The 16957-nt window shown below is 37.7% G+C and overlaps 1 protein-coding gene across 1 annotated transcript in view; it reads left to right on the forward strand.

Annotated features, from left to right (window-relative positions):
* The window catches only part of LOC126271974 (uncharacterized), a 146390-nt gene that overhangs the window by 68505 nt on the left and 60928 nt on the right, over positions 1-16957 (forward strand). Inside the window, exon 2 of the mRNA XM_049974433.1 lies at positions 12150-12298. Within this exon, the coding sequence (XP_049830390.1) occupies positions 12158-12298 (141 nt within the window). The 5' untranslated portion in view covers positions 12150-12157. The remainder of the gene's footprint in view (positions 1-12149; positions 12299-16957) is intronic.

Raw genomic sequence — 16957 nt, forward strand, 5'->3', positions numbered from 1 at the left:
TCCAGGGGCAGATGTGGACTCTGACCACAATCTATTGGTTATGACCTGTAGATTAAAACTGAAGAAACTGCAAAAATGTGGGAAATTATGGAGATGGGACCTGGATAAACTGAAAGAACCAGAGGTTGTACAGAGTTTCAGGGAGAGCATAAGGGAACAATTGACAGGAATAGGGGAAAGAAATACAGTAGAAGAAGAATGGGTAGCTCTGAGGGATGAAGTAGTGAAGGCAGCAGAAGATAAAGTAGGTAAAAAGACGAGGGCTGCTAGAAATCCTTGGGTAACAGAAGAAATATTGAATTTAATTGATGAAAGGAGAAAATATAAAAATGCAGTAAATGAAGCAGGCAAAAAGGAATACAAACGTCTCAAAAATGAGATCGACAGGAAGTGCAAAATGGCTAAACAGGGATGGCTAGAGGACAAATGTAAGGATGTAGAGGCTTATCTCACTAGGGGTAAGATAGATACTGCCTACAGGAAAATTAAAGAGACCTTTGGAGAGAAGAGAACCACGTGTATGAATATCAAGAGCTCAGATGGCAGCCCAGTTCTAAGCAAAGAAGGGAAGGCAGAAAGGTGGAAGGAGTATATAGAAGGTTTATACAAGGGTGATGTACTTGAGGACAATATTATGGAAATGGAAGAGGATGTAGATGAAGACGAAATGGGTGATACGATACTGCGTGAAGAGTTTGACAGAGCACTGAAAGACCTGAGTCGAAACAAGGCCCCCGGAGTAGATAACATTCCATTAGAACTACTGACGGCCTTGGGAGAGCCAGTCATGACAAAACTCTACCAGCTGGTGAGCAAGATGTATGAGACTGGCGAAATACCCTCAGACTTCAAGAAGAATATAATAATTCCAATCCCAAAGAAAGCAGGTGCTGACAGATGTGAAAATTACCGAACTATCAGTTTAATAAGTCACAGCTGCAAAATACTAACGCGAATTCTTTACAGACGAATGGAAAAACTGGTAGATGCGGACCTCGGGGAGGATCAGTTTGGATTCCGTCGAAATGTTGGAACACGTGAGGCAATACTGACCTTACGACTTATCTTAGAAGAAAGATTAAGAAAAGGGAAACCTACATTTCTAGCATTTGTAGACTTAGAGAAAGCTTTTGACAATGTTGACTGGAATACTCTTTTTCAAATTCTAAAGGTGGCAGGGGTAAAATACAGGGAGCGAAAGGCTATTTACAATTTGTACAGAAACCAGATGGCAGTCATAAGAGTCGAGGGGCATGAAAGGGAAGCAGTGGTTGGGAAAGGAGTGAGACAGGGTTGTAGCCTCTCCCCGATGTTATTCAATCTGTATATTGAGCAAGCAGTAAAGGAAACAAAAGAAAAATTTGGAGTAGGTATTAAAATTCATGGAGACGAAGTAAAAACTTTGAGGTTCGCCGATGACATTGTAATTCTGTCAGAGACGGCAAAGGACTTGGAAGAGCAGTTGAACGGAATGGACAGTGTCTTGAAAGGCGGATATAAGATGAACATCAACAAAAGCAAAACGAGGATAATGGAATGTAGTCCAATTAAATCGGGTGATGCTGAGGGAATTAGATTAGGAAATGAGACACTTAAAGTAGTAAAGGAGTTTTGCTATTTAGGAAGTAAAATAACTGATGATGGTCGAAGTAGAGAGGATATAAAATGTAGACTGGCAATGGCAAGGAAAGCGTTTCTGAAAAAGAGAAATTTGTAAACATCGAATATAGATTTAAGTGTCAGGAAGTCATTTCTGAAAATATTTGTTTGGAGTGTAGCCATGTATGGAAGTGAAACATGGACGATAACTAGTTTGGACAAGAAGAGAAAATAAGCTTTCGAAATGTGGTGCTACAGAAGAGTACTGAAGATAAAGTGGATAGATCACATAACTAATGAGGAGGTATTGAATAGGATTGGGGAGAAGAGAAGTTTGTGGCACAACTTGACTAGAAGAAGGGATCGGTTGGTAGGACATGTTTTGAGGCATCAAGGGATCACAAATTTAGCATTGGAGGGCAGTGTGGAGGGTAAAAATCGTAGAGGGAGACCGAGAGATGAGTACACTAAGCAGATTCAGAAGGATGTAGGTTGCAGTAGGTACTGGGAGATGAAGAACCTTGCACAGGATAGAGTAGCATGGAGAGCTGCATCAAACCAGTCTCAGGACTGAAGACCACAACAACAACAACGTACCACTATAACCTTATTTCCGCATCTCCTCATCACATTTCCGATCTGTTTCCAGTGAAGACAATGCTGATTTGAAATTCATTTAAAACGGTGCTGATGTATCTAACAGAACACAAGGCTGTTCCAGAAGTTGAACTTTCTTTTTCCAAATTAAATTTTTTTAAGTACTTGCATTTTACGAGGCTTCAGGAATGGCGAAATATGCACGGATGGCGAAATAATGCACGAATGGTCAAAGACGGAACCCGAAACAATACGCCGTATGCACAAAGCCACAGAAGCATTCTTCATACACTCCAGCCGCGAATGGAAGGAAGAGGAACAGGCTTTATTGACTCACACAGTATATGTGTGTGTGTGTGTGTGTGTGTGTGTGTGTGTGTGTGTGTGTGTGTGTGTGTGTGTGTAAGTTATATAGCAGAAAATATTGATTTACTTTAAGCAATGGATCATATTGCACAAACGAGAACGAGGAAATAACTCATTCGGGAAAGATAAAGATGCCTGGCAAAGCAAATATATTTCATTAGTAGCTTACATGTCCTTGTGGATACGCAAACTTGTGCAGGCACTTCTTTGAAATCATCAGTTCATTCTTGTTTTGCCTTGTAGTACAGTATTAGATATTTCACTTTCTGTCACATGATTCAGTTGTTCATTAACTAGTTTTTCATTTTTTAATTCTAATGTATGAAGTTTGTCTTATTAGTTAAATAAATATTACTATAAGAAGCCGTTTTGGTAAAATGTACTTTCGGTAGTGAGCAGTGATGCAGGTGTGAATAGCTATTTCATACATGAACGAACCTCTTATTCCTTGACGTCTCAGGATATGCCCTATTAACTGGTTTATTGTTTCTATCAGGAAGTGACATTTTGTTCTCCCCAGTTCAGTGACTCTTCATTTGTTATCTCATCTACATGCCTAGTCTTCAGCCTTGAAGAATAAAATTGATGAGCTTCTGCTTTATTTAGAAGACATTGAAACTGAGAATGTAATAGATGTACTATGCCTGTCTGAGCATCACATTGTCACTGATATGCAAAAGGTTAGCATCAATTAGCTGCACATGTAAGTAGCGATAATATGATGAGAGGAGGAGTCGCCATATATGTCAAAAGCTTCCACAGTGTAAGAAATTTAAAAACTAAAAAAATTTGTGTAGAGCAAATATGGAAGCATGTGCCACAGAACTTAAACTAAATGATGGTACTTTCATAATTGTAACAGTGTATAGGTCCCCCTCAGGGAATTTCCAGCTATTTCTAGAAAACTTGGATGCTTTGTTGTGCTATCTGTCAGACAGGGGGAAGCAAATTATCATTTGTGGGGAATTCAATGTTGATTCCCTGAAAGAGTGTAATAGAAAGAATTACCTTGTAGTATTACTCAGTTCTTTCAATTTGAGCTCCGTCATTGATTTTCCTACTCGGATAATAAAAAACAGCAGTACATTGATAGATAACTTTTTTATAGACCAAGATAAGTTCAAGGGCATAAATGCTTGTCCTGTTGAGAATGGTCTTTCAGATCATGGTGTACAGCTACTTACAGTACATGACATAGCTCCATGCAGTATATCAAATCAGACTTTCAAAGCAGTGCGTTCAATTAACAATATAAATATTGCAAACTTCAGGGAAAGCCTACAGCAGCTAGACTGGGATGAAGTGTATAAGGAACCCAATGCAAAATTGAAATATAACTTATTTCATGATACATTTTTAAGGGTATTTGAAAATTGTTTCCCCAAGAAAATAGTTAAACATAATTCCAAGAAAACATAAAAAAAACCTTGGCTAACTAAAGGAATAAGAATATCTTGCAACTGTAAAAGAGAACTGTATCAAACAGCAAGAGGGAGTACTGCCCTGAAATTGTTCAGTATTATAAAAACTATTGTGCAGTACTAAGAAAAGTTATTAAAAAGTCCAGAAGCGTGTGTATCATGTCTGAGATCAGTAACTCTGATAATAAAATTAAAGCAATTTGGAATATTATTGAAAGGGAAACAGGGCAACCAAGAGCACAGGAAGACTTTAGTGCCATAAAACCAAATGACAAGTGTACAAACAAACAATCAGAAATTGAAAATATTTTCAATAATCATTTTTTAAATCTTATGGAGAAAATAGGATCTAGATCTTCACTAGAAGAGGCAAGGCTACTAATAGAAGAGGCCATACCTGTGCAGTTTGAAACAACTGTAATTCCACCAACATCTCCCTCTGAAATCAGTGAAATAATAAACTCACTGAAAAGTAAAAGCTCTTATGGAATTGATGGCATTTCCAGTAAGGTACTTAAAGCTTGTTCCCCACAGATAAGCAGGATCTTCGGCCATGTAATAGCACTTTGGAGCAGTGTGTTTTCCCCGATAGACTGAAATATGCCATTGTAAAACCATTGCATAAAAAGGGGGATATGTCAGATGTCAACAACTACCGCTCAATCTCTCTTCTGACAGCTCTATCAAAAATTTTTGAGAGAGTAATGTATTCAAGAGTAGCCTCCCATATTTGTAAAAATAAAGTACTAACAAAATGTCAGTTTGGTTTTCAGAAAGGCTTTTCAACAGAAAGTGCTATATACGCTTTCACTGATCAAATATTAAATGCTCTGAATGGCTGGACATCACCCATTGGTATTTTTTTGTGATCTCTCAAAGGCCTTTGATTGTGTAAATCATCGAATTCTTTTAGGCAAGATAAATCATTATGGTTTTAGGGGGGCAGTGCACAAATGGCTTAATTCATACTTAACTGAAAGACTGCAGAAAGTTGAAATAAGTGGTTCATGTAATGTTAAAACAACAGCTGATTCTTCAAACTGAGGGGCTATCAAGTACGGGGTCCAACAGGGTTCGGTCTTAGGTCCTGTTCTTGATATACATTAATGACTTACCATTCCACAGTGCTGAAGATGCAAAGTCAGTTCTTTTTGCTGATAATACAAGTATAGTAATAACATCCAAAAACCAAGAACTAAGTGATGTAATTGTAAATGATGTTTTTGACAAAACTATTAAGTGGTTCTCAGCTAACGGACTCTCTTTAAATTTTGATAACACACAGTATATACAGTTCCGTACAGTAAATGGCACAACTCCAGTAATAAATATAGACTTTGAACAGAAGTCTGTAGCTAAGGTAGAATTTTCAAAATTTTTGGGTGTGTCCATTGATGAGAGGCTAAACTGGGAGCAACACATTGATGGTCTGCTGAAACGTCTGAGATCAGCTACGTATGCTATTAGGGTTCTTGCAAATTTTTGTGATAAGAATCTCAGTAAATTAGCTTACTATGCCTACTTTCATTCACTGCTTTCGTATGGCATCTTATTCTGGGGTAATTCATCGTTGAGTAGAAAAGTATTCATTGCTAAAAAAACGTGTAATCAGAATAATTGCTGGAGCCCACCCACGGTCATTCTGCAGACATCTATTTAAGGATCTAGGGATCCTCACAGTAACCTCACAGTATATATATTCACTTATGAAATTTGTTGTTAATAATCCAACCCAGTTCAAAAGTAATAGCAGTGTGCATAGCTATAACACCAGGAGAAAGGATGATCTTCACTATGCAGGGTTAAATCTGATTTTGGCACAGAAAGGAGTAAATTATGCTGCTACAAAAGTCTTTGGTCACCTACCAAACAGCATCAAAAGCCTGACAGATAGACAACTAACATTTAAAAATAAATTAAAAGAATTTCTAGATGACAACTCCTTCTACTCATTGGATGAATTTTTGGATATAAATTAAGGGAAAAAAACTAACATAAACATTAGTGTCATGCAATATTCTGCGTAATGTAATATCTTGTACAGACAAATTTTATTAACCTGACATGTTCTACATCATTACGAAGTGTCGTATTCATGATCTATGGAACAAGTATTAATCTAATCTAATCTAAACTAAACCTTATGCTATGCCACCACACGTAAACTGCTTCTATTTTCTTCTTGTGAGTACTGTTTATCATCCATGCTTCACGTCCATACATGGCTACAATCTACACAAATATTTTCACAGAGATATCCTCTAATTTAAAATTGCATTAATTTTTGAAATATGCTTCTTTTCACAGAACACTCTTCTTGATATTGCTAGTCTACATTTTGTATCCTCTCCACTTAGGCCATTGACAGTTGTATTGTGACGCAAATAGCAAACCCCATCAATAATTTTTAGTGTAAATTTATTCATCTAATTCGCTCAGTATCATATAATGTCGTTTGACAGAACATTATCACCCTGGTTGCACATTTGTTGATATTCATGTTATAGTCTCCTGTCAAGGCACTATCTGTTCCATTTAACTAGTCATCAAACCCATTTGTGGCCTCGAACAGAATTTCAGTATCATCAGCCAACCTCATAGCTTTATTCTTCTCTCTGAACCTTAATTTCCTTCCCAAATATCAGTTTGGTTTCCTTTACTGCTTCTAAGTGTGCAGACTGAATAACATAGATAAAAGGATACAATCTTGTCTCACTCACTTCTCTGTTGTTTTCCTTCCAAGTCCTTTGACTCTTATAACTGATATCTGGTAAGCTGTAGATAACATTTTCCTCTCAGTATTTTACCCCTGCTACTTTTTGGATTTCAGAAAGTGTATTCCAGTCAACATTATCAAAAGCTTTCTGTAAATCTACAACACTAGGAACGTATGTTAAAGTTTTTTTTTTTAAATTATTCTACATCCACAAGGACCATTGGCATATTAATATTAGCATATTTATTTTTCTTTGTAAATGTTTATTGTGTATACTTGTTTTTCTGACATGTTCTACATCCAGGAGTATCTTCTCATGATGGGTCCATTGGAACAAAAAGTACATCTAATCTAATCAAATCATCGATATTGTAGTCAAATGACACTACTTTTTGGTATTTTATTACATGTGCTATTTTACATTTAGAACATTTCCATCACTTCCATGAGACTGTACTGGGTATCAGTTTTCCTCCAGTCAAATGTGTGAGGAAAATCATTTTCCAATCAGGAGCAGAGTATTTACGTATAGTGCACATTGACCATTTGTTGATAGTTTAATTTCAATGCTACTGTCGCTACAAGAAATGGAATATCTATTCACTGCTATGATTTGGTCCTACATTGCCAGACACCTTTCTCTTAGCCTCAGATATGTGGCTTATTGGAGTGGCTGCAACTATCGAGAATGCTGTAAGCTCTGCAGACTATGATCTTAATGCTTTTTATTCCCTCATGTGTTGAGGCTAGACAGCAGGTCTGTTGTGGAGTGGTCACTCGTGGTTAGGGTTGCCATATTAGTTTATAACAATGTTATATAAAAATACACAAATGTGTCGTATGACACAAAAATTAATAGCCCTTCCATATATTTAGTAAGGGTGCACAAAATATTAATAGCATAGAAGTACACATCTAAAGAACACAAAAAGTACTTACTGATCATTTTCAAGTACTAGTCAATCAGATGTCCATCTCTGCAGGACATCTGGTCAGCATAGACTGCTGCCACGCAGGAGACCTGGATTTGACTTCCAGATTTTTCCTTAGTGGGAGGGCTATAACAGGGTGCACTCAGTCTCGTGATGCCAACTTCACCAATTAGTAGTAGCTCCAAGGTCTGGAAAGTCTGTAAAATGGCTTGGAGAGTGGTGCACTGACTGTATACCCCTCCATACCGCATCCATATGACACTGCAAGGTAGAGGATAACATGGCAGCTTATAGACATCCCTTGAACCTACAAAGCCTGGCAATGAGCTCATAAATCAGTTGTATTTCTGTAGACTTTGGGTACTTTTTAATGACTGAATATCACACATTGCAAATTTAAAAACATTCTGAACAGAGCATGCCTTCATAGTTCACTGTTTCTGGAATTCTGCCTTCATTAAATCTGTTGAACATCTGTTTCTTGTCTCACACCACTTACTCTTCATGAAAGAAAAGATTCGCTCCATAAAGCCGTTGAGCCAGGGATTTTGAACAAAAACCCTAACACTTTGGAAATATTTGATAGACCTTGTTCAGATAATGAAGAAAAGAATTAAGCCAGTCTGCAATGTTGTCACTATCTTTGTTCACACTGTTGCTAAGATAACCTCAATGACCAATGAATGCCTCATATAGGTCATCTATGCAGATATTTTTAATTAGGTGAAACAGTTACACAGCCTTTCTAAAACTTTTGAACTCATCCCTTCCTGCAGAGAAAAAGTTGCAAGTGTTGCATAGGGACTGTCATCTGTCATATCACACCTTTTATGCAGACACTGAAACATATTTCTATAAAAGCTGCTAAAGTCTTGAGTTCCCTTTTTTTTTTACAAATTCATAGATGATACATGTTGGAAGTGTTCTGCTTTGCTACCAAAAAAGTTGTCTCTTCTTCTCTCCTGGATTTTAGAAATAAGAAGTATCATTTGTTTGTATATCTCTAGTACACTTAAGTCAGACCTTTCCAGTGTTTTAGCTACTATTTCCAGCTGACTCCCAATGTTACTTAAGAAATTAAGTAACATTTCAGATAACAGACCTCCTCTGAGTCATCTTTCCCGAAAATATTAGTAGTATTTGAAAGTAAGGAATGCTAATGAAGTATGAGGGCATGTTGAAAGGTAATGCCTCTGAACTTGTTATGTGATAACCCTTACAGCTTTTTAAATAAACCAAACATTGCTAACATTCTACATTTTTATTATTCATGTGTACTATTAATTTCTCAACATAGTCACCCAGGCAATGAACACGTCTCCCAATGAGAGACCAGTCCGTTGATACCGTCACTGTAGAATGTTTGATTTTGTTGCCAAAACCACAACTTCACCTCTGCTTTTACCACTTCAACAATATCTAAGTGAAGTCCTCAATGATGTTCCTTAAGTTTTTGAAACAGATGAAAATCAGATGAGGCCAAGCCAGAACTTTATGGATGATGATAGGTGGTGATGGTGGTGGTGGTGGTGGTGGTGGTAGATGACAATGAACCGAAGGCATTGGATTGGTGCAGATGTCACAGTGCTTCTTTGTGATCTGCCATTGTCACTGTATGCAGCTTCCATTCTTCTGTTGCTTTCAATTGCAGTATGTTTTCTGTCATTAGAAACTCCATTACAGCATTTGTTTTGCATGCAGCAACATAGTTACATGACACACCGCCATATTGCATGCTACATGCTGCAATTTGAACCCATGAGCAGCTGAGGGCTGCAATTTTTATCAGCAAAATGGAAAAATCGACTGAGTAATATGAATAACACATAACACTGAAACCAGTATTGAGTACAGAATGAAAAATCTGGGGGCATTACTTTTCAGCACACCCTTGTAACTTCTGATTGCTTCCAATTCTGAAGAAGTCTAGAAATGGTTGGTGTTAATGAGAGCCACCTAGTAGTAAAATTCCTCAAAATATCAGTCCTCTCATAATTCACAATTTCAGAAAATGATTTTAATTCTTTTCTTACTTTGACTGAGCCTGCGAAATGATTATATATTTTCAAGACTACATTTACCACATCAGTATCTAATCTGTCAGATGCAAACTTAATTTTGTTATGTATGACCTGACAAGAAAATTAAGTTTTAGCAAATTAGGGTTTTTGTTTCTCAGCAACTGATATATGAAACCTGTTTCTCCAAAGTTCACATTGGTGTTGTCTGCAGAGTAAGAAGACACACAATTCACAACCAAATTGTGTTTTTTCTAAGCCCTGCTGTACCAGTGATTTCCATAGGTGTTTCCTCAATACTTTCAACACAATCTAGAGGTTTATTCTGCATTGCCTTTAAAGCATCAAAGTATCATATGTCAACTAGAAACATTTTTCAATTGCTGTTGTTTGATGCATTGGTTGCCACAAAAAAAAAAAAAAAAAAACCTCATAGTGGTGCTTGTACACTGTCCTGTGTTGTTCCAAGTCTATTCCTGACATATGACATTCAAATGCAGAACTCATTTGGTCTGTAGCATGGGGATTTATTCCACTTTTATGTATATAGCTACTCTCTCTTCCCTTGTATTGTGTATACAATGACGTGGTAACAAGTTGAATCAAATTGCATCTGCTAAATTTCTGTGACTACTGAAGAATGTTATGTTACGCAGAGCACACCTGAAGAAATATCGTTAGAATTTTCAATCATATTTAGTGACAGGAGACCTTATTCTTCTTATTTAATAGGCTTTTATGTTTTCGCAGAGAAGCCTGAATGTAGTTTGACTGTTACCCTTTGCACAGTCCAAGTTGTCATTTTCTTTTTTTTCTATTTGTTGTAAGTTATACAGCAATAGCCCTGTCTTTCAGAATCATTTAACCTAAAAAGTTTCAGTGAAAGTGTTGGAAATCATGGAGATTTGACAGAAAGTGCTCTGGTTTCACTGAATGTTTCTAGAAAATAGCCAATTAATGTGACCTCTTTCTGGAATCATTAAGATGTATAAGTACCATACCATGTGAGGGAAAATGAACTGTCACATCCATGTGGTCACTCCACAACTCCTGGCACGCTTTTGGAGGTCTGCATTTATACATTTGACTCATTGCTCCATCCAAGGCTTTTTGTATTGCTCAAAGAGTGACACAGTCTTCACATTAGTGTAACAAGCATTCCCAGTGTTACGCCTGATGTCATACTCAGTTGCATAGTTGAGGGTAGCTGCAGCCAAGAACTACTACATTATCTTCTTTACCATGGCCATACGACCATTTTCTGGAAAGCCTAAAAAATCACAGATGGCATCACTGAGTCCACTTGGTTTAAAAGATGCTACTTACCAGATATTTTCTAAGGGAGCTCTGTACTAGATCAGACATTGCTTTCCCATCAGCAGCTGGTCTCTCTCTCTCCCTCCCTCCCTCCCTCCCTCCCTCTCTCTCTCTCTCTCTCTCTCTCTCTCTCTCTCTCTCTCTCTCTCATCTTCATTGGATCCCACCCAACACACCAAAGCAGCAGTTAATAAAAGAACTTGCATCTGGTGGCTGACCAATTCCAGACAGGAATCTCCCAGCTAAATACGATCATTTCATTTTGCCAACAGAAGGATCATCTTGGTTTCCTATAACCCCATGACTACTGCTATTTCTTCCATTTTCATCATACACTAAATCATTTACTGTCGCGTTTACATCCAAATTACAAAAGTTATTTCCGTCTAAGATCAAGTCAATGCTGTTGTACAGTGACCTTCAACCATAATTTGGAATTTTGCTGTGTGAAACTATTCAAAACAGAATGTCAACAGCTCTTTAAGTGTTCTCAGTCAGTACCAAGAAACACAAAATTATTGAAGTCACCACTGTTAAGTCTGCATAACCTTACCAACATTCTAAATGCTTGTCTATAAATGGTCTACCAGTATCACTAGCTTGTGCATGTTCAAGTAGTGATCACAAGCATACCACATCTGCTGATATTCCATTCACCTTTCAATTTTTTATCAATATTGTATGTTTGTTTTATATCTAAGGATCATTATATTTTGGAGGAAGATAAGACATGGGTGTTTTCAGATCCACATTACCTTTGACTCACAACTATAGCTATTATTACCCTGCAGCTAAGCCATTTCAAATAATCTGCTCTAGAAAACTCCTACAACTGGTAAATAGAAGCTCTGAGCAATGTTTTGGGTTGTTCCTGTATAGGAGAGTTTCTGTGAGCATTGTCTATGGAAATCAATGGTCTGTTTTTGAGTTCAAGCCTGTAACACACTTCCAAGTTCAAGCCTGGAACACACTTCCAATCTGTCAGGGAGTTTCAAATTATGTTTCTACTAATGTATTCTATTAACCTGTTCCATGTTTCTGAAAATTTTCATTCATATTACAGCTTACAGACAATCAGGTGTGCATTAACAGCACTGGAAGGTTATAAGAAAAGAATTTGATGCCCTTTATGTTCTTGCATAACCAAAAACGTGTGTGTCATTTAAATTACATCTTATTTCAGAATACAAAATGACCACTGCTAGAAGGAAAGCCGTTCTTCTGCCATACCATTTGCTTGTGGCTGTGGTGTTGATTGCTGTGCTGATCTGTGATGTCCAGCATGCTGTAGCAGATCCTGTTGCAGGACCATGCATCAAGGATGACCATATGGTGAGTTATACATGTTATGCATTGCCAATGCAGTCTAGTCTCCCATGTGTCTACATGATATTTTATAATATAAGTGCACTGTAAATAGATCCTTATATTTAGACTATAGAGAAGCATTAGCATTTTTGAGAGATGATGGCAAGGATCTGATATTAGTAAACATCACAAACAATATCATTTGCTAATGAAATATTTGATAAAGTGTAAAACTATTATTTTACCCCTATATTTGTAAAGAGTGCAATTAGATAGCAGTGGTGCATTCAAAATCACATAATACATAACGTAATTGGTTTTATTTATATAAATATATGTATATTATTATGTAGTGTGGCTTGGTGTACTTTTCTTCCAGCTGATCTTTGCACATTATTCAGGCTGTTAATGTGACCTCATTTCTCATAGTGCTTCGTGTCTACAGCTACATCCATTCTCTGCAATCCAGAGGGTATGTCTCATTGATGTATGGAGTGTGGGAAGAATTCCTTTGTGAATGCTGTAATTAATCTAATCTTGTTCTCACAATCAGGACTGATATTCAGGGGGTTGTATCAGATTCCTAGAGTCACCACCTAAAGCTTGTTCTTGAAATCTTGTAACGAAACTTTCTCAGGATAGTTTCCATCTGTTAGAAAGTCTGCCATTTCAATTCTTTCAAAATCTCCGTGACACTCTCCCATGGGTCAAATTAACCCTGTGGCCATTTATGCTGTCCTTCTCTGTATATGTTCAGTATGCCTAGTTCAGGTCCCACACAGAAGATCAATATTCTGTAATGGGTTGCTTTAGTGATTTGTAAGCAATCTCCTTTGCAGAGTGGTTCCATTTCCCCAGTATTCTGCCAACAAACTGAATTGTGCTACTTGCTATACCCATGACTGAGCCTGTGTGGTTGTTCCATTTCATTTCCTACAAAGTGCTACACTCAGGTATTTGTACGAGTTGATCAACTCCAGTTGTGAGTCACTTACATTATAGACATAAACATTTTGTGAAGTGAAAAATTTTAAGTTTCGAGACATTTAAAGCAAGGTGTCAGTCTTTGCACCACTCGGATATCTTATCAAGATCTGAATGAATATTTGTGCAGCTTCTTTCAGACTGTAACTCATTATAGATATCTGCACCACATGAAAAAAGTCTGAGTTTACTATTAATATTGTCTGCAATGTTATTAATAAGACATGAACAGTAAGGGACTCAGCACATCTCCCGCGGGCACTCCTGAAGTTACTCTGCTATCGTAATCATTGAAGACTTCACATATTGCACTCTTGAGAACCAAAACTCTTTAATTCAATATCTCTCTCTCTATAGCCCTACACTTTGTTTTATACATGTTATGCAATAGTTTGCTATTTTAAAAGTTTCTTTATAGCAGCTGTGTACCATGGGGGCACCTCTTACAATATACTATTGTACTGAGTATGATTCTACCCTGTATGTGATATGCTATTCTTTTAAACTTGAGCCATAGTTTCTCTACACGCTCCTGTTCTGTGCTAAAAGTTCACTGTTTCTTGTCCAAAGCTTTCTACTTGTTTCAGTAACCCTTTGTAGTTTGGTGTCCATTGTTGTTATAACTACCTCAATGTCACTGTTATGTTTTGATGTGGACATCCTCAAAGATGCCAGGTCTATTTGTTGACATTAAATCTAATACCCTTTCATCACCGGTTGGTGTTCTGAACTATCTTCTGTAAGTAGTTTTCAGAGAAGGTATTTAGTATTTCGTAATGTTTCATACCAACAATTTCACACTAAACACAAATAAAACTGTAATTATCTCAATTGATTGTTGGATGATTAAAGTCCCATCTAATAGTATGAGTTGAAAACTTACCTACAAGCAGACTGAGGTTTTGTCTAAAGATATCAGTTACATCGAGAGGTGTGTCTGGACAATGACAGAAGGTGCCAGTTATAATTTTATGCCTGTTGTTGATACTGTGACTTGCCAAACAAATCTCACATGCAGCTTCAATGTCTGTCTCAGTGGATTTGATGTCTACTACCACAAATGCACTGCCTCCATTTCCCATTAACCTAGCCTTTCAGTATACACTTAAATTTTCACCACAAATCTCACTGCTGTCAACTTCGAGTTTTAACCACAATTGTGTACCAAGTATTATGTGAGTTTCACTGATTTTTAGGAATGCTTCAAACTCTGACACTTTGTTGTGAATTCTCTGAAAATTAACCTATAGGATTTTAATCATCTCACCTGTGGGGAGGGGTTTCTTTGGATCTTACATTTATACTTAAAAGTTTCTTTCAGCTATTGTTATCTACTGGGTGGAGAGTCACCTAATCTTAAAAAACTAAAGAAATAAAAAAGCCTTTGTGCCCCCCCCCCCCCCTCCACACACACACACAGTCAGTTATCTGGGTGGTTGCCTTTCATAGGTAGTGGACATTTAACACACTTAACGGAAACGTACAGTTCTCAACACATAGCACAAGTCTAAGAAACCACAGCCTAGCTTATCACAGAACTTTTACAGTCCCTGGATGAAGCCTCCCTCTTGACTCAGAACTAGGGGGCCACAATGTGTTCTGGGGATAACACTGCAGATCGTGAGCTTTGTTGAAACTCTGTGAACCAGGCTGCCATTCTTAAACTCCTCTACAAGGTACTAGAGTGGTCCAGTTAAAATATCAGAGCCCAGATTATAGGCATCATTTGTTCCAAAATGTGCCACAATCTGCTGACAGCTGCACACTGTCCCATCAGTGGTTGCCATAATAGCCTCTTCAGCATGCTTAATGAGGCCTCCAGGTATACGCACTGAGTGCATCTGGTGTTCTATCCCCTCCCTTGATGCCATCACCCTAACAAGTACCATTATACACTATACATTTGAACTCCCAACAATTAATAGACCTATTTATGTTTGTATCCTCTTGACACCGGACAGAGCAGTAATAAAGGTTTCTTGGGCTTCCAGCTGCATCAAGTGGTTTAAAATCCAAGTTACCACTTGACAATGGCCGAAAGATTGTGGATTTTAAACCACTTGACACGGCTGGAAGCCCGAGAAAATATTAGTAGTACATATCGCCATCAAACTATGCACCCCTATAGGAGGGAGCAGGTTTCCCAAAAGGAGAAGTGAGTTTCACTGGCTCAGTTTTGATTTCAGTGAAACAGCAAGTCAGACTTGTTGGTTAGGTGGACACATGTAACGTCTTGAGTTCTGCCTGGTCATTGTTTGTCCTATACAGGATGTCTAGATCTGCCAGTGACATGTCACTCACAGTGAAATGAATGAGTAGTGATGGACCCTGTATGTCCCACAGAGAGACAGTATCCTTCAGTAATTGAGGTACTTTTGGTATCTCTGGTACATGACTCTTGGTAGCACTCCCAACACATCCATTTGCAGCACTTTTCGATCACTTTACAGTGCTCAGGAAGATTTTAGCTGTTTAAGAATAGTGCACGACTCATCCCTTGTCTAAGAACATCAAACACAGTGGTGTTGTATTGTGCACGATGCAATATTTTACAGAACTGTAACAGACAGCTTTAAACTGATCTTTCTCATTCTTTTTTATATTATGATTCTGATATGCTACAAGTATTACCAGTAGCCATTTAGAACTAAAGTGATTAGCACCCAAAATTAGATACATATTGAGAGAAGAAAAACTTGGTACAAGTATAACTGTTTCTCTGAAACATTTTGCAGGTTGTCACAAACAAATTTGACAGTAACATTAATTTACATTAAATGCAGGGAATATACACTCAAATTGCAACAGAAAAATAATGTGACAATATATGTTAATTACTTCCAGCCTGGTCCCTACTGTGTAAACTTGGAGGCGCAAATCCAACTGAACATAGAAAGGAAAAAATATCTCCCAACAAGGTTGCATCCCGAATAGTTTCTGCGTCTAGAGCCCCATGAGATAGAAAGCACACAACAAAAGTGAATATGGACTTAAAAACATTAAAAAGGACCCGTGCAATGGACTCAGAATATTCATCAGATAATTGTATCGAGGAGGTTACCAATGCCCTGAAGAAGGTTAAACCAGGCAAAGCTCCGGGTTTTGATTGTATCCACCCTGAGTTCCTCATACATGTCGGAGCCTACACAAAACAATGGCTGGCTAAGTTCTTTACAGACATTCTCCAAGTGGGTAACATTTCTCCCTCAATTAAACGAGCAAACATCATTGCAGTCCTGAAACCTGCTAAACCAGGCGATAGACCAGAGAGTTACCGCCCCATTGCTCTTCTCAGTATGGTCTATAAATTACCAGAAAGACTGCTCCTCAACAGAATAGGCCAAACTGTACCAAAAAAAAAAAAAAAAAAAAATCCCTATCGAGCAAGCAGGATCCTGTCCCTATTGCTGCTGTACAGATAAAGTCCTATCACTGACAACATATATAGAGGCGGGGTTGCACAAGAAACATAAAGTAGCTGCAGCATTCATAGACCTAACAGCAGCCTATGATACAGTTTGGAAACAGAGACTCATGTACAAATTAATCTGCGCCGTCCCCTGCAAGAAGATGACAAACTTCATTGACAATATGTTGTCAAATAGAACCTTCCAAGTAATAATGGGGAATGAGAGAAGTAAACAGATGAAACTCAATAATGGACTCCCACAAGGCTCTGTCCTTGTGCCCCTTCTTTTC

The sequence above is a fragment of the Schistocerca gregaria genome, chromosome 5 (assembly GCF_023897955.1).
Source record: "Schistocerca gregaria isolate iqSchGreg1 chromosome 5, iqSchGreg1.2, whole genome shotgun sequence".
Classification (NCBI taxonomy): domain Eukaryota; kingdom Metazoa; phylum Arthropoda; class Insecta; order Orthoptera; family Acrididae; genus Schistocerca; species Schistocerca gregaria.